The sequence below is a fragment of the Oculina patagonica genome, chromosome 7 (genome assembly GCF_052425735.1).
Source record: "Oculina patagonica isolate OP01 chromosome 7, crgOcupat, whole genome shotgun sequence".
In the NCBI taxonomy this organism is placed as follows: Eukaryota; Metazoa; Cnidaria; class Anthozoa; order Scleractinia; family Oculinidae; genus Oculina; species Oculina patagonica.
Window position 1 is genome coordinate 23,483,478 of NC_135764.1, and position 21,604 is coordinate 23,505,081.

The 21,604-nt window shown below is 37.8% G+C and overlaps 2 protein-coding genes across 2 annotated transcripts; both read right to left on the reverse strand.

The window, feature by feature from the left end:
* Positions 1–333: 333 nt before the first annotated feature.
* On the reverse strand, positions 334–6,791 carry LOC144660539 (protein NCBP2AS2 homolog). The gene is made up of 4 exons (XM_078521203.1): positions 6,730–6,791; positions 4,630–4,660; positions 3,901–3,973; positions 334–1,281 (listed from the first exon to the last, which is right to left on the reverse strand). The coding sequence occupies exons 1-4, from the start codon at positions 6,750–6,752 to the stop codon at positions 1,139–1,141; spliced, it is 270 nt and encodes an 89-aa protein (XP_078377329.1). The 5' UTR covers positions 6,753–6,791; the 3' UTR covers positions 334–1,138.
* A 1,007-nt stretch (positions 6,792–7,798) lies between these two features.
* LOC144660514 (LIM and SH3 domain protein 1-like) lies at positions 7,799–21,556 on the reverse strand. The gene is made up of 6 exons (XM_078521170.1): positions 21,349–21,556; positions 21,154–21,248; positions 19,240–19,324; positions 13,383–13,551; positions 10,021–10,154; positions 7,799–9,916 (listed from the first exon to the last, which is right to left on the reverse strand). The coding sequence occupies exons 1-6, from the start codon at positions 21,415–21,417 to the stop codon at positions 9,746–9,748; spliced, it is 723 nt and encodes a 240-aa protein (XP_078377296.1). The 5' UTR covers positions 21,418–21,556; the 3' UTR covers positions 7,799–9,745.
* Between the last annotated feature and the right edge of the window lie 48 nt (positions 21,557–21,604).

Consider the following 21,604-nt stretch of genomic DNA (forward strand, 5'->3'; position numbering starts at 1 on the left):
TGCTTGGATTTAATATTATGTTCCTGCAGAGTGTGGAGGCCTTTCAAGGGCTGTTTTAAAAAACCTATTTTAAAAAGCCTGTTTAATTTTAAAAAGCCTGTTTTAAAAAACAGTTGCAAAGGAGCAAGCTAAGGAGCCCTGTTTTTTGGAGGGACCAGAAACCTTGCTTTTGAAGGTCCGGGGTCCTGGGGCCCTAGATCCCTTTTGGACCCCGATTTACACTTGTAATGTGGTTCTAGTGTGTGATCATGAAAACTGTTGATCAGTGTGATGTAAATTCTCAGCTTCACAATCTTGGAAGTGAAAGGGTCAAATCAAAGTCCTGAAACTTCCTTAGTCAGAATCAGTATAAATTTTATTTACAAAATAATTATTCATGGTATTGTAACGAATACAATGTACCTGCCATGTGTTATTTGTTAATTATCATAATCAGTGGAATGTAGGTTGACCGCTATTGAAATTGCGGAAAAATTATGCCAATACCCACATTTTTTTTGTTTTTGTTTTTGTTTAAACAATGTCAACTACAGTTAAACTTATACAGAAATTATTTCAATCTTCAAATCTTCAATTTATGTATTTATAAAAGATGTGAAAGTAATAACTATCTAGGACAGTAGAGTGATTTTCCTTAACCCGTAAAATAGCCACTACACAATCAAAATACTAAGACACTAATTCCATTGTTTTCCTCTGTTTAGTTTTGACAACTTAACGTTAATTTTAAGATGTTTTGTCATGAGTAAATAAAACCACTACTACACCCTGTCTAGAGCCCATCAATTGCTGTCATGGCATCTTGGTTCCAACAAAACATTAAGTTTGACATTCTGTGTTTGAGTTGTCTCGAGCATCTCAAAATCATGATGCAATTGATGTCATTGACCCATATAAACACAACATCGAACTTGCTCACAGCTTACTTTGTTACTACCTGTAACTGCCATGGACCTTTTTAAAGTCACTTCTACTGGTCAACAGATAAAACTAAAAAGGCTTGGCTTTATAGTCACAAGGCTGCTTGGTGATTTGGTGAAACATCAAACAACTGTACTGGACATCCCAAAATAAACCAGATCAGAGAGAAACCAGCTAGCAGCGAAAATATCATATTTATCAAAATGATATTGAACTATCATCTTGGTCCATGTTGGTTCTTTTCTATTTCATTCTGAAGGTTTCTGACAAAATTCCTTGTAAAAGAAACAAGTCTTCCTGAAACTTGAGGATTTTCCTTTGCCTCGTTTGATTTTACTGCTTTATCCAGGGCATCATTTCCTAATAAAAAAGCAATTTGCACTTTTGAGATTTGCATTGGTATCAATGTAATAATTACCTGTAATTCTAGGAAGAATGTTTTACAGAACTCTGCTTTGTTGGCTATAATTTTGTATAATTATTATTTATATTCTAACAGTCGCTGTGGAATCCCGATTTTACAAATTGTTGATTTTATATATCATGTCTGCGGTTTTTGGTTGAAAAAAAGGCCTCAAGGTGAATATAGAGTGAACAAAGCATTGTTGTTTTGTAAGCACAAAGAGAAAATTGTATGACACACAAACTACATGTATCATCACCTATCACCATCAGACATCGAAAATTGCCTGTAATAAAGAGGTGTCCTTATTAGAGAGGTGTCTGTACCGAGAGGTTTGACTGTACTTATTAACCGTGCGAAGCCGGTTCATAATCTGGCTGGCATTTTTTTGTCGTTTTTTTTTTGTCGGTAAATCGTTCCAGACCCACGCGGCCCAGCCGGCTCCTTTGTCACGGTCACGCAAGATTTGATGACCGCTTGGACATGTCCAAGCTATTTTAATAATCAAAGTCTCTTCGAGATATCGACGTTTTTGCATGAAGTATGAGTCGAAGGTTTATCCTGTGCATTGTTCTTCGAACTTATCATTACAGTTTCTTTGTAGTTTAGTTTAACAATTTTCTATCTTCGCGGAGGAAATGCAGCCATATAATTTTGTCAAAAATGGCTCGTCCGTGCCGGGTATTTATACACAATCATATTCCTTAACACTACACAAATAAACAGTGCAAATTTCAGCGAGATCTGACAATTCTATACTTTAAAATTGCAAGGACCTTTCGAGGCAGTCGATTACGGCAGCGAAATTAGCAAATGAAACAGCAAAATATGCGTTCCACGCTTTGTTTTTGCGACACCATATTTGAATTGTTATAGGTAGACCGCTGTTCAATGTGTTCAAGGCCGTATCGTTACGATTGCTCCACGAAAAAGCACGAAAAAAAATACGGATATTTCCGACTACTGTCGGAGAAAACATTGCGCATATAATTGCAGCGTAAACAAATAGTTACACTCAAGCTGCGTTTTGTCTAGGCTCTGCGAGGGTCGGATATCAAGACCCAGGATTAAACAAAAGCCATATATACAGTTAATGTTTCAGTGAATGATTTCGAATTATATTTGAAGATGAAATACGAAATAATTTTGCTGTCTTTGACTGAAATTCCACTCGAACTGCGTAGATACGATCGCATGTTGTAAAGCCGATTCATGCAACATTGCTGTCAACGCGAAATCTCGTCCCTAACGACCTAGACAGATGACGAATTGTTAACCGCTCCTAAGCTAAAAGAAGCGCGCCCCCATCTCTTGCATTTGTTTTAACTTCAATAATATCTTTGAAAAGAGCGAGTTTTTTGGTATGGTTTATTTTTGACGTTTGTAATTTTTAAACGATTAAGTGCTAGATTATTTATTCGCGTTTTAGTTACGCAATCCATTGTTTGTGCGACGCTTTTTATAGATCGCCTTTCAGACACACGTGCGTTGAGATAAGAAAGCTGACATGTCACTTTTAAAATTGTTATATAACGTTTGTAAATGTGACAAGTCACGTTTTTTTTCACGAGATCGCAAGTGATCACCCACAGCGGAAAGTAATCCCTTGAGAAATTAAAACAGTCCCTTGAGAAATTAAAAAAGTCCCTTGAGAGTTTACAAATATGTGGTTCCAAATGTTGTTCACATAACCCCTATTCTACGTTTTTAGCTTGTAAACAAGCAAAAACGTCGAAAAAACTACAAATATGTCAGACCCATGCCACGCGATCGCTCGCCTGTAGCTATAAATAATCATTCACCTATTTTAAAAATATTTACGAACACTCTACTTTCTGTGTGAAATAGTTATTTTTGTGTTATTTAGGCGTTTGGCTCGGAGCGAGTACAAGTCGTACAATTTACCCGGAATGTGTTGAATATTGCAAAACAACGACTTGTTTTCTGGATATTCCAATTTTTGTTTTGAGTTTATTCTGGGAATAGAAACGTATATTGCAAGCTCAGCAAGAATGTGTCAAGGCACGAAATACACGTCATCGCGCCAGGGGAATTACCTTCGCAGTCATGCTCTATTTTCAGCTAATTCGAGAAAGGTTGTCGGAAAGACTAGTCTTTATTTTGGCGTGAAATGGACTTCTTTTAATGCCATTCATGAACTGGTTTGGGTTTATTTTATTGAACATTCGGACAAAAATAAATATTTGCATGCGTAAGCAGGCATTTATCCGGCCAGGCGTGCTGAAGGAAATTTATGTCACGCACACTCCGTGACTCACGCAAACACGACTTGTGTGTTTCTCAAGTGACTGCTTTTCTAAAGATTTTTTACTGTGCGGCGCTTTGCCTTTCTAGCCAAAGAACTGAAAGAGGTGGTCAAACACTAGCCGTACGGTTACAAACTGCTTGCAGAATTTTGTTTACAATTAATTTAGTGTAATTCAGTGCCACCATTGATATCTGGATCTACTGATTTCTGAACCAATTTTTGGATTCCCCTGATATAAAAGTTTATATTTTTAATGCAAATACACACCCATAATATTTATAATTAACACAATAAGCAAATTACTTACCCCATAATGTTAGGCGTCTGTACATAAAATGAGTAATCTGCGCCATACGACGAATGGGGTAGCTATCAGCAAGCTGCAAGATTTATAGAATTTGAATTACTGATCAACAAGCTTGTAAAACTTGGGATACGACAATGCGAACACCATTTGTGCAAGGTTGAGATGCTACTTATGCACCTATCAATGTTAAGCCCGAGGGGGGGGGGTCGGGCAGGGGGGGGGGGATTTTGACATTTTCTATAAAAAAATGTTAAACTCCCCACCCCCGGGACAAAATAATTGGTCAAAATCCCCATGAAAGGTGGTCAGATGTCCCTTCAAACCTTCATATATGACCAAAATCCCTACTCTGGGGCCATCACATACGATCAAAATCCCTACCCTGGGGAGCTCCCTCACGATCAAATTTCCGTGGTTAGCCCGACCCCCCCCCCTCGGGCTAAACATTGATAGGTGCATTATCCCTACCCCTGATGGGGCCCCCATTTTCCCTTGAATCCATAAGCGATTATTTAAAAAAATAAAGATGTTTTATGCAACATAGCAGAAACATACATGTACTGTATGAATCAATTTGCTTTAGAGGTAGTGCTTACATCATTCCCAGAGAAAATTGGGACAAAATAGATTGCAAGAGTGTAAATGCTCAGTCTAACCTTGCCCAAACGTTTAAAGGCTATTAATTAACTGATTAAAATGTGTCAAATTATACAAGTCATTATATCTTACTCTTTCAACAACTTGATCATTGGCCAGAAACCTAGTACATGAAAAGAAGAAAAAGATTTGTCAGGGACTAACATATTAAGTAAGTTGACATGGCTGTTCATGCAGTCAATTCTTGACTTCTCCACATGAGAAATCTGAGATTTGATCCCCCAAGAAGTACCATACTGATAACGTACAACAATGTAGATCTGCAGAGATTTGTGTAGTGTCTCTGTAGAGTCTCCATTCTTGTTTGTGTTGTAACACAACATCTCCGTATGCCACCAGGCGAGAGTCACGTTTTGCGTATTTCAAAAGAGTGTTATTTGAACTCTTCACATCATGAGCTTGGGCCGCCTGTGATCAGTCAGGATATTTTCAGGTAGTTCTGTGCTTTTACTACTAATAATGTCCACCAAATCAAGAGTTTTAAATTCAAAATTTTGACAAAACCTTGGTGTATCTTTTGCATGGGACATACAAGAAATACTCCCTGACATGTCATGCCAACGTCATTCCCAGAGCCTCAAGTTTTAATAGTCAGTGACAAAGAGGAACAGGGATTCTGAGGGGGGGGGGGGGTACTCAAAAAAGTTTTATACGGGGAGGCTCCGCCCCAAGCTTTTACTCCTTACCCTTTTATATACCATTTTGACAGAAATTGTACCCCTTTCGTATACCTTTTACTGAAAAAAGATACCCCTTTCATATACCTAAAGGACATGGCATAGACTTAGAACAGGACGTTTTCTCATCATTTTCATGCAGCGCTTAATAAATTAAAATAATACAGTCGAACCTCGATTATCCGGACTCGTTGGGACTAGGCTAAATAGTCCGGATAATCGAGAGTCCGGATAATTGAAAGTATGAATATTTATGAGCCAAAAATACACCAAGGGCATCTGAATGGATGCGATGCTACGAATGCTCATAGTTCGCTTACTTCCGCATCTTCGGCGCATTTTTCCAGAGTAAACAGAAGAAAAAAGCGAAAGTTGCTTCATAATAGCGATAAATCGGCTGTTAACCACCCTCACAAACAAAAGTTCAGAGGACATTGATTATTTTGAGGTAGTATTTCTCCGAAAAAGGCGACGAAAACACACTGATTCGTTTGCAAACAATTTTGAACCTCCAGGCATTCCATGCGTCTTTTCGCAATGGGCCTGGTGATTAGACGTGGTGCAAACATGCAGTGTCGACTAATCGAACTTTCTTTGATGTTTTTCACTTCATCGAAGGATTTAAACATTCTGAATTTTGCCATTTTGCCTTGAACAAGTGAGCAAAGACAGAAAGCAAATTTATTTGTGTGAATATTTTATGGCTAGTGGAAACTGAAATATAAGAAAGTTGCCTGCCGAAGTATCAAATGTTGTTCGATTGGAAACTACACATCAGAGGTTTTCCAATGTTTTTTGACAGGTAAACAGCCTTGAAATATAAAGGTTTAAATTGTCGTAGAATTTAGTTATATCTGGTCTTGAGTGTGACTCATTAATATTCATGAAAAAATTGGGACCAGAGAAGGAAGTCCAGATAATCGAGGTCCGGATAATCGAGGTTCGACTGTACAGCCATAAAGTGCGTCTGTTCAAAATATTTTAATTAAAGGCCCTTTTGAAAACCTAAATGACGGATTTTCATACCCTTTCATATACCAAAACTTGTGAAATCCCTACCCTTTTATATACCTGAAGTCTGAAAAAGGTACCCCTTTCGGGCGGAGCCTCCCCGTATAGGCCATTGTATGGAGTACCCCCCCCCCCCCCGATGACATGACGATAAGATTGGTTTAAAATTTCTAAGTACAGACTTGCATGCACCCATTCTCCTACTCCAGTCTGAAAGCCACATATTTATTTTATCTTGACACCAAATCAGCTACTCGTTTTAAGCTCACGTTTCTTGAATATTTCGCCAACACATAGACTACTTCTTACAACTTTTTCCCCCAGAAAGATCAAGAAAGCCATACGATTATTGGTGAAATGGATGGAATCTCGTATCAAGTGATATTGTATAACTTTCTTACATTAAAAATAAAAGTATACAGCAACAATTTCACGCCCTGCTTAATTTTTCGTTGTGAAATTCACTTAAAGCTTTAAAACTTACCTCAGAAGCGTCCTTAACGGCATTTTCCACAAGAAAACTACAGTAATGACACACTGGTCTGCTGTGCGTATGAGGTATTACACTAGATCGCCGAGTAACCGAGCCGTAATCTGTTTTGAGAGGCCCTGGACCCCGGACAAATATCTCGACAAATAACACTAATTTAGGGGTACTATACTTCATGGGTGACAACCACCCAGGGGGGGTACTCCGGGATCAAAGTGACGGGGATGATCGAATGGAGGCAAAACTCAGGACCCTAAAAAATCCCTAAGTCTCCCGACATTACCCAAAAAAATCCCTGGACCAAAAAAAAACGCCCCAAAAAAATCCCTAGTCAAATTACCCCTAAATTGCCAAGGCCGCGCCAAGGCACTTTAGTTTGAATTAATACCCAAAAAAATTCCCCTATTTAAATCAAGTCACCCAAAAAAATACCTGCCAAATTCTCCTACCCAAAAAAATCCCGGAATCGAAAATTTCGTCCCCAAAAAAAATCCTTCGCACATCCCCGTCCCGGAGTACCCCCCTGGGGACAACCATACTCCTGTCGTCTAAACTCTTGGTCAAATACAATTATCAGAGTGGTGGCTAATAATTCAATATTTATGTAATCAGCCTCCGGGGTGGAAGCTCACCCATATCATGAATGTGTCGCTTTGAAGGCCATGGTTTATACACAGTTTAGTCTGGGAAGGGTTAAGTCTTATAGAAATCAGAGTTTTAGTCAACAATAGGCTATCACTTTCCAGAAAACTGATCATTGCAGTGAAGAATATAGTCTAGAAGAGGAATGGACTAGGCATGAAATTGAAATAAGTACATATATGGAAACACAATCGTTGTGACAATAATAGTGACAGTAATAGTGATTTTATTTATTCTGTGATGTCATGTACTAAATGTAAGATGCATTACACACGATGGGGAAAAAAGAGCAAAAACAAATCTCAAGAAGAGGGCGATGGAGTGTGCCCACCCCTCCCCCCTACTTCAGCAGTTCAGCCCTCTCCCCTCCCCCTTAACCACATTGTGACCTGCCTCTAAACACACCACAGCACCACAGCAATTTACAAAGACATTTACAAAACTTTATTCAGATGCATCTGATGCAGCATAAATCAACCTTACAGTTTTTAAGTTACAAAGAAAAAACTGCATATCAATTATTCATCAGCTTCAGGTTCTCCTGAGTAGCTTTTTGATAGTGACCTCACTGGGAACTATTACAAAACTATTCCACAACACAGCCACCAAAACATTATTATTACCAGATGGTACAGACTAAAACACTTCACAGGTTTGCTCTTGGTTAGAACTTTCTAAGATTTTTTCCACTAGAAAGTGGCTTGCATCATAGCTATATATAGCATTTACAGCCAAATCCTGCTTTACGGACACTCCTTTTAATATGGACACCTTGTTATTATGCACCCTGATTGTGGTCCCTAGCTCACATGGAAAACTTGTTAATACAGGCTACCTTAACGGCTACTAATTTTAGCGAGTTGGGCGGGAATCGCTAGATTTAGTGCTCGCTAAAATTTGTCACAGTTACATTTAATACGTGTTTAATTTAACTTTGTTCTTCTGGCAATGCAAATGTTCGTTTAATTTCAAGTGAGTTTGTTCTTTTACTGAACATTTATTTCCATCTTTGCTAGATGTTATTAAAATTTTTTTTCAGAAAATCACTAAATTAAATAGTCGCTAAATCTCGCTCAGAAAAAATCGCTAAAATTAGTAGCAGCTAACAATAGCAACCTTAAGGTATGTTTGCACAGGACCGTTTGGGAACAGGCCTGCTATGGACCCAACTACTGGATCTGCTATTTTGTAGGTTCAGTTATGGATCCGTTCTGGACCTGGTCCTATGTAAACATAGCCAAAGATTCTTTCCATTTTCCCTATGGTGTTTGTATAGACAGGATTTAACCATACCTAACTTAGCTATGCTGTACATATTTTTTGTCTTGAACTTTACTTATTACTATGATTGATGTTCTTTGTCAAGTCATAAGTTTCCTACCATCATAAGATTTCATGTCATAGTTCAAATATTTTTTTCTTAGCGACAACATGCTAACAGCAATCAGTAACAGTAATTTGTGAGTACACATGACAAGATAAATCAGAATTCAAATCAGTATAACAGGATTTATAAGCAGTCGAATTCAGGCAAACAAAAAGCAAAACTTGGTACTGCTAAGTTTACCGACAGCTTGTTTTTACGGCCAGTGTTTTTGATCCCAGACCGCTGAAAGCCCATGCTTTTTCTCTTAATATGACCAACTGACATGGGCACCTTGGGTGTTTACCATTTGCTAGAATAAACTGGTTGGAATGACCCTTGAATGAAGCAAAGCATTTTTCGAAAATCAGTGTACCAACCAAAAGACATCGAGGTCACATTTATAATTTAGTTTCCAGTTATTACTTTTAAGCAAAGACGTCTGCATTGCTTTATGGGTTGTGTCAGGATTTGACCTTGCTCACTCGCGAGACATATCATGTATCGCTTCTGCATGCCTTGCGTTCCATTTATTCTCTGTGATGGGAAAACAATTGGCAGAGAATTTTTTGACAGTCTGGAACAACCAAAACCTAACTTGTCCACTATATTTCCGTCTGCAATTCCCAGAAAATTGTTGATCTATTCCCTTTCCAACAAAAACTCAGATTTTCAGTTAGTTAAATGGTAAGCACCCCCTGTTTAAATGGACACATTCTTCACTGAATATAATAATATATTTTCATTTTGCACTTCAAAAAATACATGATAAACAACATACAGACATACATACACAATGATATTCATAATTAATTTTTGCTAGTTTTCTTGGAGTAAGAAAAACAAGTTACCTCAGCTCCAAAATACATCAAAATGAATTATTTTTTTCTTAGTTAAGAATTTCTACTGGCACAGTTGTTAACTTATCAAAACTAGACCTTGTAATTTCATAACATTCCTAGTTAATACAGCTAATGGCAAAATAAAGCCACATAATTTCCCTGATCACACTTTCTCCACGTAGTTTGAAGGCAGCATTCCGTACTGTCCCGTTCTTTCTACTCGTCCTTCCATCCATCCGTCGTCGATGACTGTCACTTCAGTGATAATGTCATTTTCCATGAAACTGATCTCGTCGTCATCAGCAGCATTGTAGTCATACAAAGCACGATATTTCTGTAGGAAGGAAAAGATAGCATCAGGCTTTTACAGTGGTTCTAAAAGGTAAGGTCTTCACGGTAGGTTGAAAATGGTAGTAAATGATAAAACACTGTATTTACCGGTCCACTAGATACAGGTGCAGCACTGGGCATACTTGGCGGTGCTGGTTCTGGTGGTGGACGATGGTGAACTTGCTCAGACGCCATGGGATGTTCCTGAGACATGCGCCGCGTACTTTGGATTTGTCTCACCTCTAGCAAATGCAAAGGAAGAAAATAATCAGTTAGACAGGTTTTTGTAAGCTATTAAAAATATTACCCTTTCCGCATTCTTAAATTTTCTTTTGCATGTAACAGCTTTCATCAGTAATGCCGTAGTTTAAAAGGTTTATTTTATTTGTATAATTTTATCATAAAGAGGTGAGGCAAGAAAATAATTATCTGCTTTAGTTAACTCCACTCTACTATTGCCAATAATTTTTTTAAATTGTTACTTTGTTAGGCTAGTATTAAGTTGCCATGGAAACCTGGTCATGTGCATTTCTACAGTAATACTTATACCCTTTGCAAATTTGAAGATCATTCAAATAATAAACCTCTTATTTGTGTCGATATGCAAATGCATATCTTTCACTCATTTCTAAACTGTAATGTGTTGAACTTTCACCGCGAAAGTTGCCATTATGGTCTGCCAAACTTCAATGTTTGATGACGAATCATGCCATGTTTAATACCCAATTAGATTATATTTCTCGGGCGAGTGTTCACGCTTAGATGCAAGCGGCGGTAGTTATATGCTTTGAAGGGTAACAAAAAAAAGAGACGTTTCCACAGTAAATGAAGTGTTTTGGGAGCAACTGTAGGAAGCTCAAGCACACATGGCAACTGGCATTCAGATGTTCTCTTTCTTAGTACATACAACAATTTTCTTTCCTTTCCTTCCTTCAAATGGCAAAACAAAATGCTTTTCAACTTATTGGCAGCAGTGAAAGCAGGCAAAAAATAGGCAAAACAACATGACTCTGGCTGTAGTACAGTACCGCTCAAATGTAAGTTGACAGTCCCTCGAGCCTCGATCCTCGAGACTCGAGACTCGATCCTCGAGCCTCGAGACTCGATCCTCGAAACTCGAAATCGAGTCTCGAGGATCGAGTCTCGAGTCGAGAAAAATAATGAGCTTGTCGCTTGAATGATTCCTCGAGAATAAAATTGCTCAAGCGGGCCGCACTCTCGAAAGTTGTACTATGGAAGCCAGCGTGCCGGCTACTCATCTCTGCTGTAGCAACGCCCGCTTGGTCGTTTAATATTTCGAACCGTCCCAAAAAGTTCGAAATAGGAGCTCGAAACCGTCGATAGTGAATGAATTGAGGGAAAATCGAACCAGAAGTAACCGAGTTGGAGTTAGCGCGGTCCCGTCGAATCAACATGGACAAATACAACCTGCGTTCAGGCGATCCTAGGACAAACATGAAGCACGTGTGCAATGTCACGCATACGATTGTTTGTGTTATGATTTAGGATACAAATATTAAACCTTAAAGTTCACTCAGTCATTTAGTTTTCTTTTGAAAAACGCAGTTACGTGTGTATGAAAGAATCTAAATCGGATACTTGCGTGCGGGGTTGTGTTAAATTTATTTGCGCTGGAGTTTATTCGAAAGGTTTCAAATTACTTTTGACATATGCAAATTTTGCCAACTTTTATAACTGTGCCGCTTTAAAAAGGAAAAATTTGTATAACTTCTCTAAAGCTGTAATAATAATTAACACCGATATCTGTGTTATAAATGAAGACAAGTTTCATTCAAGAAGAATTTAGGTTTTAAGAATTTTATGCCAAATTCACAAAAAATAAAACACGCTCATTTCAAGCTAGACGCGATGGCGCGACATAAGTCTGTCTTGCCATTTATTTTCGGAAGGCTTCACGGCTTCGATGTTTTTCACGTGAAATGTTTCGTTTGCCGTCTACAGAATTTTTACAACTCAAATTTAAGAACCGGTTTTATTTACGGAAACTTTTGTCTGGATTTCAGTAGCGACCAGTAAGAGACGTCTGAAATTCAGGCTTCTGAAACTTGCTTGCGCGATTTTGTCGGTTCTAATTTCTACGGCTCAGCTTACAAGATTCGTGGCATTTACATCGTTTCGCATCGAATGCTTCAGATGCTGAATTACAGAACATTTTGTGAAAGAAAATAAATTTGTAGTTTTATTTGCGAAAACTCAGGATGAACTTGTAAGTTGAAAACATGCACTTACGGCGGGTTGAAACATTGACAAGGGAGAGCACAAGTTTGAACTACAGATTCTTTTGACGTCCTTTTCTAACTTTAATTCGGCGATCACGGCTTTCAAGGACGAGTTTGTTTCAATACTTTTAGGTAAGTAGACGGAATTACGATCGGCGCGAATATATCGTACTGTCGAATGTTACATGTCGGGGAAGGTTTATATTTCATGCGCCGAAGGTGGACGCGAAACACTTGTACATGAGGTGCGAGCGGCTTTTATTCTTTCCTCGAGAAATAAATCGTTTCCTCGAAAGCCTTTCGAGTTATGAATATTCGAGACCGCCTTGTTTCTCGATCCTCGAGACTCGAAACTCGAGACTCGAGACTCGATCCTCGAGACTCGAAACTCGAACATTTCGAGTTTCGATCCTCGAGGATCGAGTCTCGAGTCTCGAGGATCGAGTTTCGAGGATCGAGTCGAGACTGTCAACTTACATTTGAGCGGTACTGTATGTGGTTCAAAAACACTTGTGTGTTTTAAAAGCTCTCTAATAGCAGGGCTCGAAATTGTGACCAATACTATCGCCAATGCGACCAATATTTCGTCCTTGGCAACTAAAATTTCTGGTTTAGTCGCCAAAATGGCAACTACATTTCTCTGATTTGACGATGAATAACGGCCATATTTTCAGAAATTGTGTCCTTCCAGAAAACGATGTTGGTAAATCTTTGCTTCTCTCTAAAACATTCAAAATAAGAAAAGAAGTTGTATTGCTCCAATCATCCTTTTGCTTTGCCCAAAACAATTCTTTCACATCGGAAAACTTGCACGTTTGAAGTCGCCTTAAGTAGAATGCTTTGCAAAACTTGAGTATGTCATGTATGCCTATGTATTGTGTCTCTTGTAATGCGTGGCTATTTGCCATCGAGGTTCCTTCCAGTTCTTTACGTCAGCTACAAAGTTAGTGGCCACAAAATCATATAAAATGTTTTTGTTTTAAACTTTGTAATAAGATTGCTTTGTTTTTCTTTTCGAATGTTTATGTACGTAGTCCTTTTTTGGATTAAATTCCTACAAATGATTTTAGCACTTTTAAACAAGTCCCTATTGATTTTACAATCTGGTGACTAAAAATTTTCATTTGGCGACTAGTTTTTAGCACTTAGTCGCCAAATGGCGACTTAAGGATTTTTGTTAATTTCGAGCCCTGTATAGTCTTAGTGCGATCACTTTTGTAGAATTCCTACCTTCCTCTGAGCGTTGCTGAATACCAAGGCGGCTTTGTCCTGATGAGTGTTGAGTGTAGGCCACTTGACTTGCTATTTTGGCGCTCTGCTGAGCTCTCTTTGTCTCTGGATCATCAGCAACTGCTGTGTAATGTCCTTTCGCTGCTTCAAAATCTTTGTGGTATTGAATCTGGATGATAGATAGAGGGATAAAGACGTACCAAGAGATTATTAAGAGGATTGAAGAGTTACAATCTCTGTAGATTTTTTAACTACAATGTTTACTCAAGTTGTTCAGTTGCTACCAAATGTTTTGTCCACTGTCGTATTCTGAGGTCAAACTATAAGACTGCAAGAGCTGGCAGGTCTTCAAAGATCACAGAATGCAATTGTTAAGGCCAGTTTTCACTTGCGACCGAGTAGGAGTCGTAATCATAGTCATAAGTCATAGAACGTCTATGTTCAAGGGAAAATTGAAAATTGGAGTCGTATGTGATAGGAATATAACGAAGCATTTTAACAACGCCAACAAAATTTACGCGTAATAAAATTAACGTGAATTTAAGAAAGTTCTGGTTAAATGCTTATAGTAAACGTGTTTACAGCAATAAAATTAACGCAAATTTTTGAAATTCGCATTAATAACATGTATCGTTAATTTCCTATAATAAGGTATCTTCCAATTCCACATTCTCTATTGCCTATGATCCAGTGAAAACTGCAACTCAAGACAAAAAGAGTTGGGAAGGTTGTTAAAGGAGAAGTTCACTCCAGAAATCGTATTTTTTTTGTTATCACCAATAAAAAGTTCACATAAAGGTAAGCTACTCACCGAAGTTTCAGCTTCTGAAGTGCATGTTTTCCTAACGAAATTCGTCTTCAAAGAAGCCCAAAATTCGGCTTCGCGAGCCGCCATTTTGAAGCTGAAACTTAGCAGCCTGGCCTCATTCGTGACGTCATTCCGTCCAAGCGATTTTGCGCGGCTGCCAAGCTTGTTTAGAATTTATAAGCACGAGGTGATGGCTGCTCTAGAACCGTATCGTTTCGAGCCAGAACGTGCTCATAATCCCCGTCAATAGCCACAGTGACAATGATGAAGCAAACGATCAGTTAGGAGGTACATTCTGGCGTACTTGTGAGCGATGTGAAGTCATGCCGACCCAGAGAGAATGTGTTTGTTGCCGAGATGAGCCAAAGTCAGAAACCAAGATGGAAGGTAGAATTTGTATATCAGTGGACGTCGTGTTTGTTGCAAAAGGAAATTAATTTTTAATTGTCAACTGCTTTAAGTGGTTAAAAATAAAGCCGCATACTTGCGTTTTTGGATCTGATTGTGTCTGTTTTTTATTATTTTAATTACTGCTTGGCGGCGTGACACGAAGGAATATCTTGTATCACTGAAAATGAGGACGCTTCGATAGTGTGTTTTAAAAATCGAGCGGTGCTAGGAACTGCGATCGTAGGTTTCCAATAGATATTGTAAGAGATCGTCTTTACCTTAACCGATGCAGAATCGGTGAGAATGTTTAAAAATTAAAGTAATGACTAGTGTAGGAGTTTGCAAACTGACCTGAGTGCAGGCTTGTCAATTGGCATTATTTATTCGAATTCTATTCCAAATTTTTTTGTGCTTTTAAATATCCCACATCATATTTTTTGAAAACACTTGTATTAAATTATTAGTAGACATAAACGAGTGGCCTAAATTTCAGAAAAAGTTGGTTGCAAAACCAATCTATGGAAAGTCTTACCAATTTGTTGAAGATCAGTTCTTCGCAAGCAAGGGTGCCATTAATGTACGCTCCCCTTCAAACACCAGTACTGCCTGCAAATATTGCCCTGACTTGCAGCTCATGTCCAGGTTTCATTTAGAGTTTTACACAGTTTTTTTTTTAGAGTTTTAATGAAGAAATTTTAAAACTAAACCACCCTTTAACTAAGTGATTTAAGTGATGCTGAAAGAAGGAAATTTCCATCCAGTATTTATTGAATTAAATGATTAGAAGGATTGTCTCCATTAGGAGAAATAATGCATTGTGTAACCTGGCCCTTGGTGGTATAAAGTTTGTGGAATTGTCACTCTGTGATACAGTCTGTATGTTCTCTGTTCTCTAGCTTGATCCACAGAAAAATCATTGCTGCCTGGCTTAAAATTGAAGATTTAACATAACATTAATTAAAGTGATTTACCCTTGAATTAATTTGTTTAAATCTGTGAGTGTGATGCATTCATTTCCTTGAACAGTAGCTACCTTTATCAAATTGTTACAGAAACACAACAGCACTTCAAGGTGCCGTACATGGACTACTAAACATCATTCTTGCATTCGTGGAAAGAATGGTGAGCTCAGCCGACTCGGGTTGCTCAGAACAGAAATTAAAATCTTCTCAAAGCAAGATTAGTTAATTTTTTGCCCTGGAAAAGAGACAGAAAAGTGATAGTAATGTGGGGGAACAATGAAGTTCTGCAAATCAGGTTTTGAAATTTGAAAACCACAGTCCAAATTCTGCCCAATTCCTAGGGAGAAAACTGCTTTTTAAAAGGGATTTAGTAAAAAAAAGTGATGCATCCTTTTATGACATTAATTTTGAAAGCATTTCCAGATTTGTGGACATCTTGATGTCTTGTTTCTGAATTACATATAGCAATGGCCGACCCAACTTTGCATTGGTTATATTAAGAAGATAACAATGTGGTTTTTCCTTGATATGTGTCTAATATTCTGTTGAAAAAGTCTCTCAATTTTAACCCACTGAGTTCAAAGCAGCTTTGAATTATTTCACAAAAAAGAGTTTTAATACTATCTCTATTGCTCTTAGCCATAAGGTCAGCCAGTAGTTTGAAATTATTCTTATGTAATGCACTAGAAGTGACAAGTATTATAACAGGTTCTGCAAATTTATTAGTTTTAATTAAGGGGAAAAGATCATGAAAATAACTAACTTGCAATGAGAATGTAGCTTCATATTTATCTTGGAGCAGAGAATATTACAATTAAATAATATTGATAATGATTGTATATATAAGACAAATAATCAGTAGTACATCTTAGTTTAAGCTTGGATACCATGCACTACAGAAACACGTTATTCTAAGACTGGCTTATGTTATCCACAGATAAATCTAGGGACTATTTAATAAATTAAAACAATGTACAGGGATGTAGAGCTCTAAGAAAACACTTAGCCAGCTCATCAACAAAACCAGCTGGCTTTTCTGGCCTTGGCAGCTCTAAAAGTTTACCTAAGTCTTTGTTTTCATGTGAAATTTCAGCCGGTTAAATTAGCTGGGAGCCGGCCCTTAGTGACATGCCTGACTGTAGGGTACATGACCACTGGAGAGTCTTATCCATCTCAAATGAAAGTTGGACCTAATAAAAATGATCCTAATTAACCAGCCTTGTTAAAATTATTCGCATGGACCCCATTCAGTAAAATTAAGTGTTTATTTGTAGATTTACTTTTTACAACACTTATACACTTGTGACAGAAGAGGAACCACTTCAGACCCACACTGTAAACTGCAACCCCAACAGCAGCTTCAGTATTGTGAAATTACACACCATCAAAACATATTCACAAGGTATGGTTTTAACGCTGAGTCTACATACATGTTCAACACTTGAGCTGGAGCCACATTTGAAGCTCATCCAAAAAAAAATATATAAAAAAAATCTAATTCTGTGACTGGTTTTCTAATGACCAGGAAATCACAGGCTGGAATCTCCTTCCTTCTCTTCCTACCCAGCTTTCCATACACCCACCACATTTACTGACGGTAAGCAGCATAGCGATATATAGTTGCTGGAGATAACAATGGGCAATTTAGATGTGTAAAATTGTAATGACAATAAGTGTAATATCAATATTTTGCATTTGGATTATATACAAAACAGTTATAATATTGGTAAACTAATAAATTTCATACAAATGTTTTCAAAACATATGATGTGGTACATTTAAAAGCACAAAGAAATTTGGAAATAAATTGCCATAATATTTAAAAACTTTTTTAAATTATAAAAAAAAAGATTGAATGAAATTAAAGAGCAAAATTTTAGATTCAGTATAATACAGGCATTTAGTAAATCTAATTTCAATATGCTCAGAACATGTGAAATCCATATATTAAGCTTTTTATACTGAATAGAATTCGAATAAATAATGCCAATTGACAAGCCTGCACTCAGGTCAGTTTGCAAACTCCTACACTAGTCATTACTTTAATTTTTAAACATTCTCACCGATTCTGCATCGGTTAAGGTAAAGACGATCTCTTACAATATCTATTGGAAACCTACGATCGCAGTTCCTAGCACCGCTCGATTTTTAAAACACACTATCGAAGCGTCCTCATTTTCAGTGATACAAGATATTCCTTCGTGTCACGCCGCCAAGCAGTAATTAAAATAATAAAAAACAGACACAATCAGATCCAAAAACGCAAGTATGCGGCTTTATTTTTAACCACTTAAAGCAGTTGACAATTAAAAATTAATTTCCTTTTGCAACAAACACGACGTCCACTGATATACAAATTCTACCTTCCATCTTGGTTTCTGACTTTGGCTCATCTCGGCAACAAACACATTCTCTCTGGGTCGGCATGACTTCACATCGCTCACAAGTACGCCAGAATGTACCTCCTAACTGATCGTTTGCTTCATCATTGTCACTGTGGCTATTGACGGGGATTATGAGCACGTTCTGGCTCGAAACGATACGGTTCTAGAGCAGCCATCACCTCGTGCTTATAAATTCTAAACAAGCTTGGCAGCCGCGCAAAATCGCTTGGACGGAATGACGTCACGAATGAGGCCAGGCTGCTAAGTTTCAGCTTCAAAATGGCGGCTCGCGAAGCCGAATTTTGGGCTTCTTTGAAGACGAATTTCGTTAGGAAAACATGCACTTCAGAAGCTGAAACTTCGGTGAGTAGCTTACCTTTATGTGAACTTTTTATTGGTGATAACAAAAAAAATACGATTTCTGGAGTGAACTTCTCCTTTAAAACATTCCTGATTAGAGAGAGTTTCTAATTCAATTTAGCAATCCCCATTTCAGTAGTGCTGTAGGATCCCCCCGTTTCCCCTATCATTGTTGGTCCCTCATTTTACAACCTTGCATGTGCAAGGTTGCTTTTTGCTCAACATTGAATGGAGGGGAGGGGAGGGGAGGAACAAAAGGGCAAAACTTCCCAAGATTTTTGTCTGGGGTTGTAGCTTGTCGGATTCCCAAGCAGAAGTGGAAGAACAAACGAATCAAAATGCTAAAGAAAAAAACAACAATTAAATCATAAACAACAGAGTCATAAGCAGAATCAGGAACACTTTACCCCAGGGGGGGTACTCCGGCTTGTAAATGACGGGGATGATCGAATGAACGCAAAACTCAGGACCCAAAAAAATCCCTAAGTCTTCCGACATTACCCAAAAAAATCCCTGGACCAAAAATAACCCCCTCCCCCCCCCCCAAAAAAAAACCCCTTGTCAAATTACCCCTAAATTGCCAGGAGGGGCAATAATATAACACAAAGAAAAGCATTAAAAATTGAATGCTTGTGTTTGTTTGTTTATTCATCATAACATAAATACGCCAAGGCCACGCCAAGGCACTTTAGTTGTTTTTAATACCCCAAAAAATCCCCTATATTAATCAAGTCACCCAAAAAAATCCTTGCCAAATTTTCCAACCCAAAAAAAATCCCGGAATCGAAAATTTCAAACCCAAAAAAATCCTTCGATCATCCCCGTCATTTACAAGCCGAAGTACCCCCCCTGGGCACTTTACTACTCCGTGGGTTTAATTTTCACTAGATCCTTATGCTCTGTGTTTCTGAAAACCAGCCTCTTATCATGTTTGAGCCAAAAAAAATACTCACATTGCTCTGCTTCTTTGTGTTTTGTGCTAGCCGTACATTTTCTGGAGTATCAGCAACTGCTGTAAATTTCGTGGTTGGATAATGCCTAAAAGAAGAAGTTTTTATGGCAGTTTAGTCACAAGTAAAGACATAACATTGTATGAAGTAAGAAATTCCAGTGGCTTTGCACTGTAAATATTGTCCAAAACATTCATGATGGACACAAAGGAACATACATGTGCACTGCAGCTGTTTTCAGAATAGATAAAACCCATTAAAACTAACATTGAAGCATAACTATATTGTGGACTTGTCAGACAATATTTTGTGGCATGGGTTGAAAACTTTTGTGGGTAAAAAGGAAGCGGGGTGGTCACATGTTTCACATTCTTTAAGTTGTGATAGAAGTATTTATTATTTACTCTTCTCAGTCAGGGATTTTAAGTTCAAAGCCATTTATAGCACAATTGATTAATATGACTGCTCCTCAGTTCATGATGGTATGTTGAAAGCATTTAATAATGATGAACAATATTTTCTTGTTTGGAAGGAAAAGGAAGTGGCAACTCAGTTCTGAGAATTATTTTGTGGTATATCAAGATGAAGCTCTATGTGCATGTAATTTATTACAATTATTATTATTTTTTTTTGATTTTCATCACTCATGTGCTTGACAATGTACACAACATTCTTGGTGGAATGACATGACTTCCTTAGAACCTTTCCTCATGTAAACAGGCCCTTAAAAACCTCAAATTTCAACACAGAAAATGACATTCCACTGCCAAGTGTACAATATCTCATTTTGATCATGATTTATATGGAAAATAACTGGATTTCAATGACAGCGTTTTATTATTTAAGCCTTCAATTAAATGGAATGTTATGACTGAAGATTTTAATCTCTACATTGTGTAAACAATAAAATGTTCAAAATATTATTTACTCTACATCAATGAAATCGCAGCTGTAGTATTATTTATTCATTCCATCGATCAGCTGATGCAACCATAACTAATTTATTTACTACAACTTCGGCCAGACGTTTTCGACACGTTTATACTGCAAGACAACAAATTTCTTTGTCACTCAGTGGTCGAAAAGGAGATTTCTGTTCCACAAACGACGGACGATTGTCAACTTTTCTCTCATAGTTTTATTGCGTTCTTCACAACAACTTATCTCCAACGATCTTAATCTGGCTTGAAATAAAATTACGAGAGCGTTAACTGAATAACTTCTTGTTAATTTGTAGGTATTCTGCCATTCGATCCGCAAAGAAAATCACCTTTCACCTCAAAATAAACGCAAACCAAGGGTGTGACGCTTGAATAGGATAATGTGTATACGACCAAATTAAGTATTGAACAAATATTAAATATGTGTACTTCTGCTACAATATTGTAAATCGGTAGCTTAGCTACAGGTTTTGAAGTCGTGCATGTAAGCAGCTTTCAGCGCTATGAAATAAAAGGAAAATTATTCGAATTCAGCACAGGGAGGACCTAATTAAACCGATCCAAAAATTTCACGAACGCGCAAACACATCCATATACTGGCGATACTGGACTAGGAAATCCTGACCGAAGACACGAGCTGACTAATTAGCCAAAAGGGTAATCACTACAAACATACTATGCGTGTTTCGTGGAGAGCGATGTCGTGCAAATGAGTACTTCTACAAAGGGTCCATTTCAGGGGGGAGTATAGAATCAAAATGGAGTATGGTCGACCCTACATGTATGCAAGACACGATTTCCCTGTCAGCATGCTAGAACACAATAAAAACAGGGTTACACGCCAAATTAGCTTCTTGTAGACACAGGGAGTCTTAACGGTTATTCCTATGCAAATGTGAAATGCATATATAACAATATTTGGATAGAATCACTCTGTAAGAACTCTCAGAAAAGTACAAAAATAATTACAACTCACGCAGGGCAGTAGGGCTTCTTGTCATAGCCTTTGTAATTCTTCATCGTTAAAGTCATATTGCAAACCTCGCAGCTGAAACATCCTTTATGCCAGTACTGAAAAATCACAACACAGAAACAGGATATCAGAATGAGCAAGCCAACGCCATGAAATCCAAAATGCTAGCAAGCTATTTAAAACACACCACACTCCAACCTTGTCAAGACAGTTGAGTTTTTCCATCGGATAGACCGTTTTATCACATCGTGCACACCTTGGATTCATCTTGAAGCGTTCTAAATGCAACAAACAGCAGTTCTTCTAGTTCTCTACAAATCAAACTGGTGCAAAACGCTGAATTACAGCGTAAAACCCAAAATAGCTTTCAGCGGAGCGTGCCTTCAGCTTTTTTACCAAATCAGGAAATGTTCTGGGAGGAGCACACCCACAAGGCTTTGCAACTTTCACTTTC

Excerpts from the sequence above, each read along its gene's own strand:
- LOC144660514 (XM_078521170.1), bottom strand. The coding sequence starts at position 21,417 with ATGAATCCAAGGTGTGCACGATGTGATAAAACGGTCTATCCGATGGAA. Across the intron at positions 13,552-19,239 it reads ACACAAAGAAGCAGAGCAAT|ATTCAATACCACAAAGATTT; the intron begins GTGAGTATTTTT and ends TCTATCATCCAG. Across the intron at positions 9,917-10,020 it reads CACCTGTATCTAGTGGACCG|AAATATCGTGCTTTGTATGA; the intron begins GTAAATACAGTG and ends TCCTTCCTACAG.
- LOC144660539 (XM_078521203.1), bottom strand. The coding sequence starts at position 6,752 with ATGCCGTTAAGGACGCTTCTGAG. Across the intron at positions 3,974-4,629 it reads ATGATCAAGTTGTTGAAAGA|CTTGCTGATAGCTACCCCAT; the intron begins GTAAGATATAAT and ends TAAATCTTGCAG. Across the intron at positions 1,282-3,900 it reads CAGACGCCTAACATTATGGG|GAAATGATGCCCTGGATAAA; the intron begins GTAAGTAATTTG and ends CTTTTTTATTAG.